This window comes from Dermacentor silvarum, unplaced genomic scaffold, assembly GCF_013339745.2.
Source record: "Dermacentor silvarum isolate Dsil-2018 unplaced genomic scaffold, BIME_Dsil_1.4 Seq706, whole genome shotgun sequence".
In the NCBI taxonomy this organism is placed as follows: Eukaryota; Metazoa; Arthropoda; class Arachnida; order Ixodida; family Ixodidae; genus Dermacentor; species Dermacentor silvarum.
Window position 1 is genome coordinate 81,545 of NW_023606656.1, and position 17,492 is coordinate 99,036.

A 17,492-nucleotide genomic window follows, 5' to 3' on the forward strand; every position below is an offset into this window, starting at 1 on the left:
CTGCACTACGCTGCACACGCTAGCACAACGCGAAAGACGAAGCATGTAACTGACACACTAATACAACGCGCAAGACAAAGCACGTAACTGAATCGTCACCGAGTCAAATCAGCGCGTACAGCGCGTTGTAATTGCAGCCTCCGCGATCAACTTCAGAAACATTTTCAGAGCTAATTGCGGAGGCCACGCTCCGCTGTGCTGAGTACGGTGAACGCCACCTAGGTGGCGTTGGTAGTGCTTCTTGATGCCAGCGTCCCTTCGAATGCTGGCATCGAGGCGTCGTAGTGCTGAGACCACCGAAGCGTTCACTGTCGGTGCGCGTTAGTAGACAGTTTTAGCAGAGCGTTCACGGTCCGCTCCGCTCAGACCGTCGTGTCCGAACGATTCGCGCAGAGCCGCTCAGCGGAACGCTAGCGGGAGCGCTAATGCGCGTGCGCACAACGCTCATATCGGCAGCGGAACGAAGAACGCTGCCCACGGTCCGCTACGAAGCCATTTGAGCGGAGCGTTAGGGTGCGTCTACTGGTTGCTTTGCCGTTTTACAGCCGCGCTGAGCGCGCGTGGCCGGCGTCTCTGGCAGACGCACTTGTCAAACAAGCCAAATCAAAGCAGTTCATGCAACCAGTGGTGTGCGTGAAACGTTAGCGGAGCGGAGCGTAAGCAACGCTCTGCTAAAACTGTCTAGTGTCATAATGCAGTACTTCTCTTTTCTGCTCGTAGGCGGCGGCACCGCCCCGAGCAAGAGCGCGGGTACACGGAGGAGTGTTAGATATATAAGGCGCGTCTGTGTAGCTCTCTGCAAATGCGTTTGTGGCGCAATGGGTTAAACGCTCGGCGATCTATCGTCGCGGACCGAGAGGTCGTGGGTTCGATTTCCAAATTTTGCATGTTTGTGGAACTTTTTCTTCTGGTTTCTTTCTTTGTATTATGTTCTATGACGTATTTCCGTGACGGAAATACGTCAGTGAAGTCTTGGTGGACCCCGGCATAAAACACTTTCGTGTTAAAAAAAAGAAAAGAAAGAAAGACGCAGCCGCGGTGGTTAATAGTTCTCACGCCAAGCGGTCAGATAGTGAGAATATTTTCCAATACACATGGCAATTCACAGACACCGGTTCTGTTCGTCGAGGGAGAACCGATAGAGCCAAAATAGTTCACAGCGCGGACACAAACCACGGCTGATGACGAGCGTCGTTTGTTTGCGCTGCCAAGAGTAATTTACGCATACCGTGTAGTTACCGCTGCGCCGGAAAACTGCACAGTCAGCGCCTCTATTTTATTGCGATAGTAACTATATGGACACTCCAAGCGCATTTTTGCCGTCGCCGTCGTCGTGATGTTCCGCATAAAGTCCAACGGCGATAAAATCGTCGCCGCGCGTTGTGCGTGCGAGTGAAAGCGTGCGAGGGTGAGCCGGCAACCGCAGCTTAATTAGAGTGGCCTAGAATACTGGGGAGTGTCCAAAGCGCCGCGCGAATGCATGGGAGGAGCGAGGAACTCTTCTTTCGAACTCCCGCGCCGCGGCGCTGCTGTACCGGACCGGGTAGGGTGCCTCGATGCCAGCGCCGCCGTTCAGGGTGGTGCCATCCTTTGACCGCTCCCGCGCCGCCGCTTTCTCGCTGCGACGCCATCTTGAATCACAGCGAGCGGTTGCGAGTGCTTGGTGCCGGTGCTTAGTTAGAGACAGTGCGCGCTGACGCTTCTACTTGCTGGACAGTGTTCAGCCACATGAATGACAAGCTTGTCAAGTGCATTGAGTCGACATGACGGACTGTTGTGTTCCCAAGCGTACCGGATCGACGCGTAAAGGGCTTCGTTGTTTACGCTTCCCCCGGGACCCAGAGCGAAGGAAGAGATGGGAAGCCCAAGTAAAGCGGTATCACTGGAAGGCAACGGATAGCTCCTACATTTGGGAGGTAAGTGTCAAGAAAGTTTAGACTATCGCACGGTGTTTTTCATTTAAATAGGAAAGTATTCTCTGATCCTCGCTTACGTACCTACGTTCGCTCACGAACTAAGCACTGCACCGATGCTGTCTGAGTAGCCTATGGTTTGCGAGCGCGCGTCGCATAGGGTTTTGCCGTTTTGATCCGCGCAGTCTATGCGAGTAGTACCCTTATTTTAAGGACTGACAAAGATGCTTCCCCGCGAAATAGTCTTACATTAGCTACAAATCGTCATGTAAACCACCTATTTTACTTTGTCACGGGAAGCACACATCGTGTGTGTCTCTTGTTTCTTTTATTGCGATGGCAATTATATGGACACTTCAACCAGATTTCTGCCGTCGTCGTCGCCGTCGCCGTCTCCGTGAGGTTCCGTATAGATAAAATCTTCGCCGCGCGCCGTATGCCCGAGCGGAAGCGTGCGGGGACGCGCGCTATCACGGAGAGCGAACGCACTCAATCTCCCACGCGCAAGCAAGGAAGCGGAAAGCCAGCGCCGGAGGGAGCAGGAGGGGGGGGGGGGGCACTTCTCCGCCAACAGCCGCGCTCATCGCTCGTTCGCACAGTCTCTTATCTCTCCCACGCGCAAGCAAGGAAGCGGGAAGCCAGCGCGGGAGGGAGCGGTGGGGGGGGGGGGGCACTTCTACTCTGCCAACAACCGCGCTCGTCGCTCGACCGCAACCGTCTCTTATCTCCACACGGCTCTGACCTTTATGCACTGTGCATTCGTCGCTCAGTTTCTGTTGAAGCGATAGATCGCACGTACCTTCGCCCGCTGCGGCGTATGCTTGCTGCCAGCGTTTTGACAGTCGTTGTCCGCTGTCATTCAGTGTGATCTCTTCGTGTTTGTGCGCGCTCACACCACGCTTGTTCATTCAGTTAGTAATAGTCGGGCCACATTTTCCAACGCACGCTACACATGCAATGCTGCTCGGATCGGCAGTGCAGCGCTACAGGTGTGTCCCTTCGCACGCGCTGCCCACGGGAAGCGCTTCTCATCAACACCACCGTTTCACACGCGCCTTCTCGTGGTCATCGAGTCTCTCTTCATGTCGGTCTACTTACGCCGCAGCACACCTGCTTACTTGATCAGCTCATGTTTACTACAATTTATACTGCTACCAAAGCCGCTCACCTTACATCGTATGACATTGCTGTGCTGCTATCGCATTCATTGCTTCGCCCTTAGGGCGAAACTGTGACATTTTTTTTCTAAGTTTCTTTTTTCGCTACTGGTTATTTGGGACTAAAGAACGCAGTGCTTCTTCTGGGGAGAGCGGCTGTTGTGTGCGTGGCAAGCGAAGCATTGTGATTTTCTCTGATTTCTCAGCAGATATCTTGCGGATCTCAGGTTGTTACGTTATATAGCTGATTTTTTAGACGAATATATTTGTAGCGTGGTGCTCGTAAGCCGACGGTCATTCGTGCTCATTCCCGATCGTAGTGGGTACTGTGACGGTCTTTAAATGCCTGTGCACGGTATGCCCAGGTGTAGTAGAGTTAAGGGCATCATGGGACCAAAATGTTTCGGCGCTTTCGGGCATGGTGTCTGTTGTAGCCTGTGCATTTCTTCGAAACGTGTGAAGCGAGGTAATACAGCATTACTTCTGCGAAAATTTATTTTTAAGCACTGTAATGGGTTCTCTGTATTTGCAAGGCAACTTTTCATATCAATAATCACTTTTGTTGTTTTACTTGTACTTAGAAACACTTTGAAGAGGACCAGTACGAGGGAAATCGACAGGATGGGCGCCGTCTGTCAAAGTTAACAGCCTTACATCATCATGGACTATATTTTCGAAGTGAAAAACATTGCTAATCTGTATTTGACTGTCTTAGTTTCATTTACGGTTTTTGTACGCGATATGTATGCAGTGTTGTTTATTTTTCAATGTAGTTATCAGTGTTCTAATGGTTATTTATAAAATGTTCTGTACTCACCATCGATGTGTTTGGCTGATGCGACGTATTGCTGATGTATTCTGGCTGGATACCTTGATTAATATTACCCGCGGTTGCGTTTTTTTTTGTTTGTATTCTTGTTTACGATTTATATTGTGTGTAATAAGGTTGATGTACTCACTTGAAATCCCCCCCATGTAATGAATAAATTTTAAAAAGAAACTCTCCCTATCCCGCATTGTGTGTGTCGAGCCTACCTTGCGAATTTTTTTTTATCTCGTCTTTCAACAAAACCTTCAGGCGCCACACATTACATATAATTTTTCATGTACATATCTCTTTCGTGATTGACTGTACTAGACATTACTAAGTAAATGTATTTTGTGCATCGTTTGGTTTCTTGTGTGTACTACGCAAGATTGACACAGACAAGTTACGTTACATGTTTCTCTACAGCACAAACTAAACCTTATTTTCACATCGCAATTATTTTTACACCCGCTTAATCCTGTCAGCACACAGTTTTGTGGGCAAAAAAAGCAAAATTTCGCGTAGACATCGTCAAATAATTGCAACGAACGCGAAGAGCACGCGCAGCGCAAGGGAAACTAACCGCCGTGCGTGAGTGGCTGGTATTGAATCTCTGCTTCGGTCGAAGGTTCATCCTTGTCGCTGCCACCAGTTATTATATCTGGTTGGCGTTGGTTGCGGGAGTTGGGGGACGTTGAGGCGGACTTGGGAGAAACAGGAGGGATTTATTTACATTATGTACAGTGATTAAAATGCAAAGTAAGGAACAGTCATAAAGTGATCGACGGCCGGCAGCATCTCGGACGCTGCGGCCCGTGGCAATAAGAGCTCTCCCTCCTCGATTTGTCGCTCTTTTAACCCCTTCGGTCTCTTGGGGTCCCGTCATTTTTGGCCAATCGTCGAGCCAGCTCAGGTGTCGTCATTTTCCTCCCCTGGTATTGGCCCTTGCAAGTGCCGTCATATTCGGCCAATGGGGACCCTCCGAGGGCTTCATTGTCCGATGGCTGATTTACCTCCGGTTTTGCCTCCTCGCCTGGAAGCGCTCGGCTGAAGGAGACGGGATGTTCTCGGAACGGCCCTCCAGAGCTGCAAAACCGCTTTTCACTCGACCAAGGCTCCCTTCCTGGAACCGTGCCAGCCTCCCGTTCCACTTTTGGGAAGAGTCAAGCAGGAGGAGAGACAATAGCTCGCACGTGCGGTGCGTGAGGTAGGAGTCGCCAACCTGTCTGACGGGTCCGGTAGCGTAGTTGACGCGCCTCGGTGCACCATAATTTGGAATGCGAAGACCTTTTTAAGGTGGTGGGGAAACTTTGGTGATTCCTGGAAAGGGTCCGTATCTAACACTGGCTACGGTAAAGGAGGCGTGACGTGTAAACCAAAATACAACTGCGAAGAAGAAAAACTTCCACACACAGGGGGTCGCAAACCTTATATACCAAGCATCGAAGCGCAAAAAAAAATATTGCGCATTTCAAACATACACACGGCATATTAAATGTGATTGAATTAGGCAACTTGGGGCGTTTTCCCGGCGCCACATATTTACGTCTTCGACCTTCGACGAGTTAACGGCTATTGGTTATAAAGATGTGCAGATGCGATACCGATAAAAAAATCCTCATCAAGGCAAAGCACTTGGAAGCGCGCCGCGAGTAACACTTTATGAACGCAAGCGTAGCCGAGTCTGAGCTCGTGTGATTCAATATGGCGGCGCCAGCGGTGTTGTCTCCACCCTGAACGGCGGCGCTGGCATTGAGGCACGCTAGGACTGGGGTTTCTCCGCTGCCGAAGCCGCGTCAAGGCGGCGGGCGTCTGCTACGAACCTGATATTTTGGTTGCTATTAGCCAACATCGCGATAATTTGGGATATATTAAGTACCACGTCACCGCAAGGTAATGCCGCAGTGACTCACCGCACAGAGAACGCGTTTGCCAGCTGTGAATAGGGGTAGTTTGTCTAAATTATTCTAGCTCGCTTGGTCCGCGCTTACGCAGTTGCTTGAGTAACGCATTCCGCGAGCATACTTCATTTAGTTATGCGTTGAATGAGCAACGTGAACGTGCTGCAGAAGAAAATAAGCTGGACATCGCGATGATAACCAGGAGAACGCAGTAGATATGGCTAGCTCGTGCTTAAGCTTTACACCCTATCATTTCCTTTCTTTTGTTTCATGCATTCGATTTGTTTTAGAGGACTGCCTCCCGCGGTCTGCTCTTTCTTTATTAAGGCGAAATCCTTAACTAGTTCTTGGGTAGCGGAATGTCTCCGTCGGCGGGGCCGCGGTACCAAAAATAAGTACAAACCGCGTACCTCTCGCGTCTCGTTCACTTGTTATATATACCAAAGTATAGCGTGGAAAGGCACAAATGGTGACTAAGATGACTGGTGGGTCATGGCATTAGTAACTCGACATAATTGCATTCACGTCACGATTAACGATAACAATATGACGTGTGGTGCAAACCTGCATTCTTCGTCCAGATGGTGTGGGTGTGACGATAAGAACGTGCTGAATGCCAATCTCGATCTCAACGTGTCGAATTCACCCATATATCATGAAGAACTGAGAGCACAGGTAAAGGATAATAATAGTAATGATAATTTCTGGGGTTTTACATCCAAAAATCATAATATGGCTATGAGAGAAGCCGTAGTGGAGCGCTCCAGTAATTTCGAACCTCTGGGGTTCTTTAACGTGCACATAAATCTATGTACACGGGTGTTTTATGCATTTCGCCTCCATCGAAACGTAAGCCGCCGTGGCCGGGAATCGAACCGGCGTCCTCGAGCTTAGCAGTCCAACCTACCAAAGCCACTAAGCTATATCACGCGTGTAGGTGAAGGGTACGCGCGAGAAATATACGCGGCAAAAAACAAGACAAACCAAAATAAATGAATCGGTAACAGTGCAACATTGCGTACGTATATGCCTCATTTAATAATTACGAGCGAACGTCAGAAAACGAACGTGATGCATTACGGATGTGCAACTCGTCTTTCGCCTTCTTGTGTTGCAAGAGCGCAAACACTAAGCAAATTTTAACATGAAAGTAGCTTTAGGAATATTTATTGCGTATGCTCGCTGGTTCGTACACAGCAAATATACTTACTGATCAATAATTACCTACTTGTAGTTGCGTAATGAAAGAGACAACTAATCACCAGAACATAAATATTTCATGTTGTACTATTATTGAAGGTGACTATTTTAGGAATATGTAGAATCAATAGCGATATTTGTAGTGCACCAAAGACAGTAATTTTCAAGAGGATTTTCCACTCAATATAATGGAAACAAAACATCGTAAAAACGTAAAAACCTACACGTTAAGCAATAACTATGATATCATGGAAAGTTACATATGTTGGTAATTTCAGAGAGTTTTCACGGATTATTAAAACAAGGCTATTGCAGGAATAATTTTTACATAACAAATGAGTAAATGGCTATAGGCCAGTAGTAGCTATCTATACATACATACAGACATATATTTGTTTACCTATGTTTATGTTTACCAATGGTTCCAGCCAATGGTTTACCTATTGGCTGGAATGGCTTTTTTTTTTTCGAATGTCTGAATGTGAAAGAAGCTTCACCCACGGTGAGCCTTAAGGTATATCGTGCGCGAAGTTTGTATTGACGAGATAGCCTACAGCAAGAATGGTTCGTGTACGCTACCTCTAAAGCGAAATAAGCGAACAATATTGCGGTGTTAGGGCCGTCTCTGCTCTTTCTCTTGTTTCCCTTACACTTTCTTACTGTGCTCTGTTCATAATAAAGTATTGTCGAGGCTAAAAAATGTCGAATAAATACATACACGTACGGCTGTAAACCACTACTGACCATGAATGAACAGCGCGTAGTGGTGAGCGAAGTGGTCACTGCACGCACGTAGGTATTTCACTTGACTGCGTCAGTAATTTAGTTTTTATTGCGATAGCAATTATATGGACACTTCAACCGGATTTCTGCTGCCGGCGTCGCCGTCGCCGTGAGGTTCCGTATATATAAAATCTTCGCCGCGCGCCGTATGCCCGAGCGGAAGCGTGCGGGGACGCGCGCTATTACGGAGAGCGAACACACTCAATCTCCTACGGGCAAGCAAGGAAGCAGGAAGCCAGCGCCGGAGGGAGCAAGGGGGGGGGGGGGGCGCACTTCTCTGCCAACAACCGCGCTCGTCGCTCGCTCGCACCGTCTCTTATCTCCACACTGCTCTGACCTTTATGGGCCGTGCATTCGCCGCTCAGTTTCCGTTGAAGCGATAGACCGCACGTACCTTCGCCCGCTGCGGCGTATGCTTGCTGCCAGCGTTTTGACAGTCGTTGTCTGCTGTCATTCAGTGTGATCTCTTCGTGTTTGTGCGCGCTCACACCACGCTTGTTCATTCAGTTCGTAATAGTCGGGCCACATTTTCCAACGCACGCTACACATGCAATGCTGCCCGGATCGGCAGTGCAGCGCTACAGGTGTGTCCCTTCGCACGCGCTGCCCACGGGAAGCGCTTCTCATCAACACCACCGTTTCACACACGCCTTCTCGTGGTCATCGAGTCTCTCTTCATGTCGGTCTACTTACGCCGCAGCACACCTGCTTGCTTAATCAGCTGATGTTTACTACAATTCTATTGCTACCAAAGCCGCTCACCTTACTTCGTATGACATTGCTGTGTTGCTATCGCATTCATTGCTTCACCCTTAGGGCGAAACTGTGACATTTTTTTCGTTACTCTTATTCTTGCAAGCAAGGTGCTATTGCCCGCGTACCTATGCGAATACCGTTTTTACAGCGAAGCTGTTAAGGACTGACCTTTCGATCGTCGCGTCCGGCAATAGAAAAAATGAGAAAAAATGTGGTTGATCCCTCTTATATAGGAATCGGTATAGAACACGAAAGTGAAACGTGTCTTCACAGAAGTAGTGTAATGTTTATTGCACATTGATATATAATGTCTATTGGTGTTTTGTGGCTAAGGCGCCCTTAGGCGTTGATGCACCCACGCTGACGCCTGGTGGCACGTCTCCTCCATCACGACTACCAACGTCGATGACCATGAGCAACCGTCGTGCATATGGAAGCTGCACTACGCTGCACACGCTAGCACAACGCGAAAGACGAAGCACGTAACTGACACACTAATACAACGCGCAAGACAAAGCACGTAACTGAATCGTCACCGAGTCAAATCAGCGCGTACAGCGCGTTGTAATTGCAGCCTCCACGATCAACTTCAGAAACATTTTCAGAGCTAATTGCGGAGGCCACGCTCCGCTGTGCTGAGTACGGTGAACGCCACCTAGGTGGCGTTGGTAGTGCTTCTTGATGCCAGCGTCCCTTCGAATGCTGGCATCGAGGCGTCGTAGTGCTGAGACCACCGAAGCGTTCACTGTCGGTGCGCGTTAGTAGACAGTTTTAGCAGAGCGTTCACGGTCCGCTCCGCTCAGACCGTCGTGTCCGAACGATTCGCGCAGAGCCGCTCAGCGGAACGCTAGCGGGAGCGCTAATGCGCGTGCGCACAACGCTCATATCGGCAGCGGAACGAAGAACGCTGCCCACGGTCCGCTACGAAGCCATTTGAGCGGAGCGTTAGGGTGCGTCTACTGGTTGCTTTGCCGTTTTACAGCCGCGCTGAGCGCGCGTGGCCGGCGTCTCTGGCAGACGCACTTGTCAAACAAGCCAAATCAAAGCAGTTCATGCAACCAGTGGTGTGCGTGAAACGTTAGCGGAGCGGAGCGTAAGCAACGCTCTGCTAAAACTGTCTAGTGTCATAATGCAGTACTTCTCTTTTCTGCTCGTAGGCGGCGGCACCGCCCCGAGCAAGAGCGCGGGTACACGGAGGAGTGTTAGATATATAAGGCGCGTCTGTGTAGCTCTCTGCAAATGCGTTTGTGGCGCAATGGGTTAAACGCTCGGCGATCTATCGTCGCGGACCGAGAGGTCGTGGGTTCGATTTCCAAATTTTGCATGTTTGTGAAACTTTTTCTTCTGGTTTCTTTCTTTGTATTATGTTCTATGACGTATTTCCGTGACGGAAATACGTCAGTGAAGTCTTGGTGGACCCCGGCATAAAACACTTTCGTGTTAAAAAAAAAAACATTGGCCGTATGCTGTAAGTGCGAATGAAAGCGCGCGAGGGCGAAGGACGCGCGCTTTCACGGGGAGCGAACGCACGGCGGATAACAAACGCGACTTCCCAGTGGAAGGGGAGTAGTGGGTGAGGAGGGCATCGTGGCACCCTAGACTGTGCGTGTGCGTTCCCGTTCTCCTACTGCGGCTCATGCGCGCAGCCCTGCTGGCCTCTGCCGCCGACTCTCTCTGGGCTCTCGCCCGCCTCTCCCCTATAACAGTGTCGACAACAGCGTTTAGCCATTCGTCACGTAACCAGCGTTTTGACAGCGGTTGTGTGCGGTCACACAAACAACGCGCACAACTGTTGTCAATGGCGGCGGCGTTATGCCCGCGTTCGCACCGAACGCGCGCGGCGTTGGTGACGTGTTTATGAAAAACGTGCCAACCTTTGCCGTACACCCTATGGCGGTGTACCGTAGCGACCATAAGGCCATAGTCCCTGTGGTAACTAAATAAACCACCGGATCATATATATTGCTCATTCTTTAATAGTTCGAATAACCAATTACACCATCACATCTTAATAGTCATAATTGGAAATACATGATTCCCACCAAAGTACAGCTTCGCTGGTCTTCCATCTCCACCCCAGTGGAAGGGCTGACAGCTTTTGACGAACTTGTCCTTGTGCTTCTTATTGCAGCCAAGCTTGTGCGAGGCGCTAGGATTGGTCAGCTTGCACATTTTTCTCAGCTTGTCAGCAGCAGAAAAAGACTATTTGAAAGTTCGCCCTTTGCCTAATTTTTATAGTCGATGTGGCAAGCCGTGAATGTATGGAATCATCGCAAACGTGTGCCTCCCATCATAAACCCGCAAGGCATCAGGCAGTTTTGACGACTTCAGCTTCAGGATGCCTTCGGCGTCACTGAATAGCACATCAGTTGGGTACCCAGAAATGGGAATTGTTGCAAGTTATCGCTCATGTGTCTCAGTCTTCTTTCACCGCCCTAATCTGGTTGTGAGCTTGAAGTTTTGATCATTGTAAGTAAAATGAGACTGCGCGGAAATATTTAAAAAAGCAAACAAAGTGAAAGGACAGCGGATGGGACACATGGAAAATGAGGATGCTCTCAATGTGTCTAATTCAGACAGGAGGGTCGACACGTATCGAGGCTGAAAGAATTGAGTACACTTAAGGTCAAGAGACTAATAGGGGTTCACATGGCACACTTTCCATCGCGATCGAGCCAGATTAGCTAGCCTAATTTTTCGAGAGTGAAGCGACACTTTTACACGTAAGTTCTACCATGTCGTGCCAGCACCCATATACGTAACTCGATGTCGTTTTGTATCTCGCATGGAAACCGATGAACTCGGAGTATTCCCTCGTAAGCTCGCTTGCACATAATTGCATTATCTGCCATGGGCGCCTCTTGAGAAGCCGCTTTGCATCAAAGTCCAGGCACGCTTTCTCCACATTTGATGTCGCACATGGTTGGCTGGAGCGTCAAGCGCGCTGAGGGTGAGCTGTGCTGGTCGCTATTAATAGTATTACCTAAAGCAAATGGTTTAGCTGGTTTGGCTGAGCCTATATTTAAGTCTGCCGCAGATTTTTTTTTTTTTAGTAACTGTAGATTGCGTAGCGGTTCCTTGCCACTTTTATTATGCTTCACCGCATAACCGACGCTACAGCGGCAGAGTCAACTTTATGCAGTGGTACAATGCCTGCTCATGCTACCGAGTCTAGTGAACATCTCGTTAGGATGTTCTTACTCGCGTCGTGAACATGTTATTGACGCGGTGATGCTACCGCGGTGTTTAAAACCGGATTATGCAACCCTCTTGAGATCCTTGCCGGTTCGTGTTTCGGTAACGGCTGCAACGTTTAAATGATTAAATATGTCAAACAAAACTATATTTATGAGAAGCAGGCTGTTTTCGTGTCTTTCCAGTGTGCATACAAGCACTGATAGTGACGGGGATGCAGCTATACCTTTGCCAAAAGGAAAGTGAAACTCCAATTAGGAAAAAAAAGTTGCATAGTCAGAATGCACATAAAAATCGCAGAAATACTCCTGGCCAGACTTCAAGGTAAGTGTCCAGCATGTCAAGTTTTACGTAAAACCAGCAGAGGAATTGTATTTGGCTTCTCCATTGAGCAGTAATAAATTTTTCCTGTCTGCAATTCTTAAATGAAATAACAAGAAACATTCCATTCATCAGGAAATGTGGGCTGAATTATTTTCAATAACCAGCCAATTCAAGTACAACATACTAAAATAATAGAATAATTAGAAGTAGCAGGTTCGTATTATAACCCTGTAAAGTAATTATTAATTTGCGTCGTCTTATGTATGAGTAAGAACATTTAGGCGCAAAAGCAGGCAAATCAGGGACTGCAGAAACGTACACATGGTTCAGACACACTCGTTGAAAATAAGGAACACAGGATAAACGATATCGCTTGATTAACATGATTGACCGCGCTAATAAGAATTTCCTAACGAGTTGTTCGCTAGACTCCGCAGCATGAGCAGCCTTTGCCCAAGCAGCACCGCTACACCAAAGGAAACGTTTCTCTGCACACTTCGAACATTTGTAAAACACACGCACACGCGAAAAGTGGCTACCGTAGCAACGAAATAGTCAGATAGCACACACACACAGCCAACACTATGGACTCAATTAATCTCAAAACTAAGAATGAAGTGGAACAATGCCGACAAGGCCTCTTATACGCTTCAACCGAGCTGCCGAGATATTTAGACGTAATATTGTGGTCACATCCCTTAGTCCTTTTTTATTGCGATAGCAATTATATGGGCACCCTGGGCGAATTTCTGCCGTGGGCGTCGCCGACGGAGTCGCCATCATCGTCGCCATCACCGTGAGGCTCCGTATGAAGTCCACAGGTGATAAAAAAGTCACATGCCTGCGCGGTACACGCAGCACAGTCACAGCGTAAGCGGTTGGAGCGGCTCAAGAGTAGCCCCAATTTCGGCACTACGCACAACAGGGTCTTCGCGGGGGGGGGGGGGGGGGGGGGGGTATCCCCCAGAACTGAACTGAACTGAAGGGATCTGAACTGTCCGCCCGGCGTCGACGGCGAGCTGCGGCTTGTAATGCACTTTGCACAGCAGTCTGCTGAGCCCGATGATGCCTCTTGTAGCCGCGCACGTAGCTGCACGATTCGCTTCGTCAGCAGCGGTGCGTGCCTTGCGAGGAGACGCCATGACGTGTACGGAAGAGGTATTCAGAATACGTGGCGCACATCTCACATCCCTTGACCCGTCGCACGATACATTATTGTTGTTGATGATGATGATCATTTATTGGAATCTTCAAAATGGCCTGGTGACCAATAGTCACCTAGGCTGCTTGAGTTAACCAGGTCCAGTTACACGCAACATGCAACGACATATGCAACTTACATTTCCGGCACGCTGCGTTTGCAGGCGTCTAGATGGCGCCATCATACTGGCGGAGGCTCGGGATCGCGTTGATTGCGCGCCTTGTCTGAACCGCAGCTCGTCGTCTGTGCCTGCGCGCCTGCCTCAAGCGCGCTTATAGGGCATTTTTCAGCTGCCTGATAGTAAGCGCTTCCGTGGCTCAGTGGTAAAGTCTCACTGCGCCGCAAGCGTGCTTGCCCGCGCGGCTGTATCTTGAAAGCGGCGGGGGCGGAGTCTGCCCTCCCTGTGTATTCGGTGCTAAGATCGCATTGATGTGAGCGCGGCACGAAGCTCAATTTGCTCGCTGCCGCGCTGACTCACTCCAGCATTTTCACAGCGAGTTCCCGCGGTCATCGAGTCAGATGCGTTCATGCTGGTTTGTGCGCGCGTGGCAACATATGCTTGTTAATTTAGTTAGTGTGCCTATGTTAACAAGTTCATACGAACGATAAAACTAATATGCTTACTTTGTATAGCTGTCCACTCATTTGTTATCGCAATTGATGCTTCCCCTTTCAGGCAAAACTGCGACTTATTTGTTTTTACGTTTTTTTTCTCCTCGCTTCACCTCCTCTCTCGACCTGAAGTGTGCGCCGTAAACGGTCTCCTGACGGTAGCACATTCAAGCAGCGCCACGCCAGCTCGCACAAGCCAGAGAGAAGGAAAGGCTCACCGCGCGCCTTTTCCTTCTCGCCTGTTAAAAAGGTCTATATATAGCAATCCAAAGCCGTAGCCTAGGCAGGGCTACAAAATAACGTTGCTCTCGTCCAGAATTGTTGTCGAAAGAAATAAAGGGAGCTCGATCCATGTGATCTCAAATCGCTTTCTTTTTCTTTTATTATACTAAGCACGTTTTAACCGAATAGTGATAAGGGCCCCGTGTCGCAGAAAATCCGGCGTCGGTGTCGACGTAAGCACCGGCATCCGTGGGGGAGAAAATCATCCCGAACTACGCCGACCACGTAGGCCCTCCACATGGCGCAAGGGTGTTAGTGAGCTAATTGAATTTCTCAAAGTAAAATGCGCAGAAAAATCCTAAAGTACGACTTAACCACAACCTACAGGCATGATAGCGTCGGGTTGTAATTTGAATATACCAGAAAACAATTATGTTACGAGGAAACTCAAACACAAACCCCTTTGCCAGCATTTCTACCATTCATACAGTGGCACGCCCGGATAGGTTACTTCCAGAAACACCATCCAGATGGCGCTCGCCTCTTCGGCAGCGTGAAACGGCAGCGGCGCGCAGAGGCGAAGGTGGAGAAAAAAGAAAACCGCAGTTGGCGGGAGGCCTGACAAGCATTCGGGGATCTTTGAATGCTATCGCATTACGCTTTTAAAGGCGAAGCATAAGCGTCCTCCAAATTTTTATCACAAACAATGCGGGCCATATGAAAGAACTAAAGAACACTAATTAATATTCGCAACCGAGGAAGTGAATAAAGGGCTCTTTCCGTTTTGTACCACTTAATGTCGCCAACAGAATCGGTCAGAACGAAATCACACGTATATACTGTAGCAGTAAACATCAACCAGCGGGAACATGCTCGTGTTTCCAATTTGTTCGTTTGTCTTCCTAAGGGCGATTTGACCACTCTAATATGATATTCGCCGACATAAAAAAGTTGCAGTGGCTTAGCTCGGCTATGCCAGGATATACGTAGCGTTAGCAAAGGTTCAGCTGATTATTCTTAGCTTTCCTGGTTGTCTCCTACGCTCAACCGCTAATTGCCAGGCAACTACTTCGGGATCCGATGAGTCAAGCTTCTCCGTTCTTCTGCGCTGTTGAGCAGCATTTGCGCTCTCCTTCTCCATGGCTATACCACATTGGCAAACGCCAGTCAGAAGCGCAGCGGCTCCAGCTCAGTGTCAGACGGCGACTGCACAGCGAGCGCGCGCCGGCGCCAGTGCGTCTACCACGGCTACGACGTCACTCCTCTGGAATGCGCAGACCGGCGGCGGCGGAGTGCGCGAGAGGTGCCGGCTCCGGTGGCTCCGGTGGCTCCGGTGCGCAAGCCGTGTGACATCACTGATCCTTGCGCATGCGCAGCACGGCTCTTGATGTGCCGCGCGAAACGGGCTTGGCTAGGCCAGTGTAGCTAACGCTACAAAAGTAAATATATCTTGTTTATTGTGACCACAGGTAGAATCTCAGCACGAACAATTAATACAATGGTACTTCATACTACGATCCAGCTTCCGCAACTAAACGTACACCACGATTTACGCCGTCCACTCCCAACAGAAATATCTTGGCGTCACCTGGTAATATACCGGGTGCTTTACTAAACATTAGCAGATTTTCTAAAAACGTTAGCCTTTTATCGCACGATAGCTACAGAGGCAGTATGACAGACGTAGCCAAAGCACTCACTTCCAACAATCGTTTATTATCACACATATACTATATAGGAGACAGCCAACCACCTTGCGCAAGCGAATTTCTACGCTCGTACAAGTTGATAAATAATGACCTAAAGAAGCATTAAAGTAACAATTGATGATAAAACCAAGAAAGTGCTAAGCTAAAATTTGAAGTAAGCTGCATTACACAAAGAGGCGGGCGTTACTTACACTCAGAATCAAAATGAATATTTGTATAATTAACATTCTACTAATTAGCTTCTTAACTAATTACATTGGCGAAAATAAGGCGATACAGAAATCGAAGCCAGTGGATTCACAAGGCACAGCGACTGGGGGAAAACTTAATTTGGCCCAGTTTTCAGATAACTGCTGTGGGAAAAATGCACCGCAGATCCACTTAGTTTCTGGCGGAAAATCTTCTTATACAACGAAGCTCAAGAATTACTGGACATTGCTCGGATATTTTGGCAATACATATCCCAAACTGGGGCCATTCTCAAAATTATTTCCGAGTGGATATGATTTTCCAAGTCGCCGTCTACGATTCGTAAATTGCTATATCTTCCATAAAGTAATTTGCGTAAACGTTAACTAGCGAAACTTGCCAAATCATTTTGCGGGCCTAGCTAGTTAATTTTTAAGGAGTGTCACTGATTGCGCAAGACGGGAAAATGGACAAGACAGAATGAACACGTTCAAGCGCAGTCAATTACTGATTCATTCAAATATTGATTGATGTTAGCGGTTAAAAGAAGAGCCCGCTTGGACTCACCTCGCGGCAGTCGGCCTGCCTGGCTCCCGGAAACACGTGCGCCACGGCCTTGTCGACGCTGTCGACCACGTACGGGGTGATTCTCTCGCGCAGGGCGAACGTGAGCGTGCAGCCCCCCTTGGCGAACGTGGCGCGCATCTGCTGCATGCTGCCCAGCGCCTTCAACTCGCCGCACGCCATGAGGCCCACGCGGCTGCAGGCCGCCTCGCACTCTTCGGTGCTGCGCGAGAGGCCCCTTGTTGCAATTTTGGAAAACAATGTTCCCTCCGCTTTTCCGCCCCGCCTTTTTCGTCAACCCATCCCGGAGATGGTCCCGCAGCCTCTCTAATGACGTGGCCCGCAGGTACGTGTGGTATCCCCAAGTTTGGGCAGTGAAAAAATTTCATCAGTCCGGCGCTATTGCTACGCCGCCTGCTCTCGCCCACCACTCGCCCAGAAAGATGATCGCCCTCAACTGCCGGTTGAATCGCATTCTTTCAATTGTTGTTTGCGAGTGGTGAATACTGCTGCGTCGTTCACTCGGGTCTTTGCAATAAGTGAAGCTACTAGTACAGCCTCCTTGACTCTTTTCTTTTCAGCAAAGAGATATGCACGCAATGTCGCAAGTATGCCTTCCTGTGCACAATGCGCAGTGAACACGGGTTCCTTGACCCAGCGGCCCCATTTTTACACTGCCCTATCTTCGGGATGGGCCCACGAATATGGGCGCATACGGTGCAGGTATACAGAAAACAGGAGTTCAACTTGACTAGAATGCCTCGCATAACAACAGCTCACGTGCTTGGCCCTTGTTAATTCTTAACAGTGTCTTAGTAGCGAGACAAGATGTTGTTGACGATTCCCAAAGCGTAAGCTTCGTCGCCTCGAAAAAAGCCAGCGTATTGCGCAATGTGACGTAATCTACCGTGAACCGAGGCGCGGTCGCATCCTCAGCACAATGGCGCGCAGGCCCATG

General features: G+C 49.0%; 1 protein-coding gene across 1 annotated transcript in view; it reads right to left on the minus strand.

The window, feature by feature from the left end:
* The window catches only part of LOC125941955 (uncharacterized), a 46,572-nt gene extending 29,825 nt beyond the window's left edge, over positions 1-16,747 (minus strand). The window contains exon 1 of the mRNA XM_049659837.1: positions 16,538-16,747. Coding sequence (XP_049515794.1) covers positions 16,538-16,717 — 180 coding nt within the window. The 5' untranslated portion in view covers positions 16,718-16,747. The remainder of the gene's footprint in view (positions 1-16,537) is intronic.
* Positions 16,748-17,492: the final 745 nt, after the last annotated feature.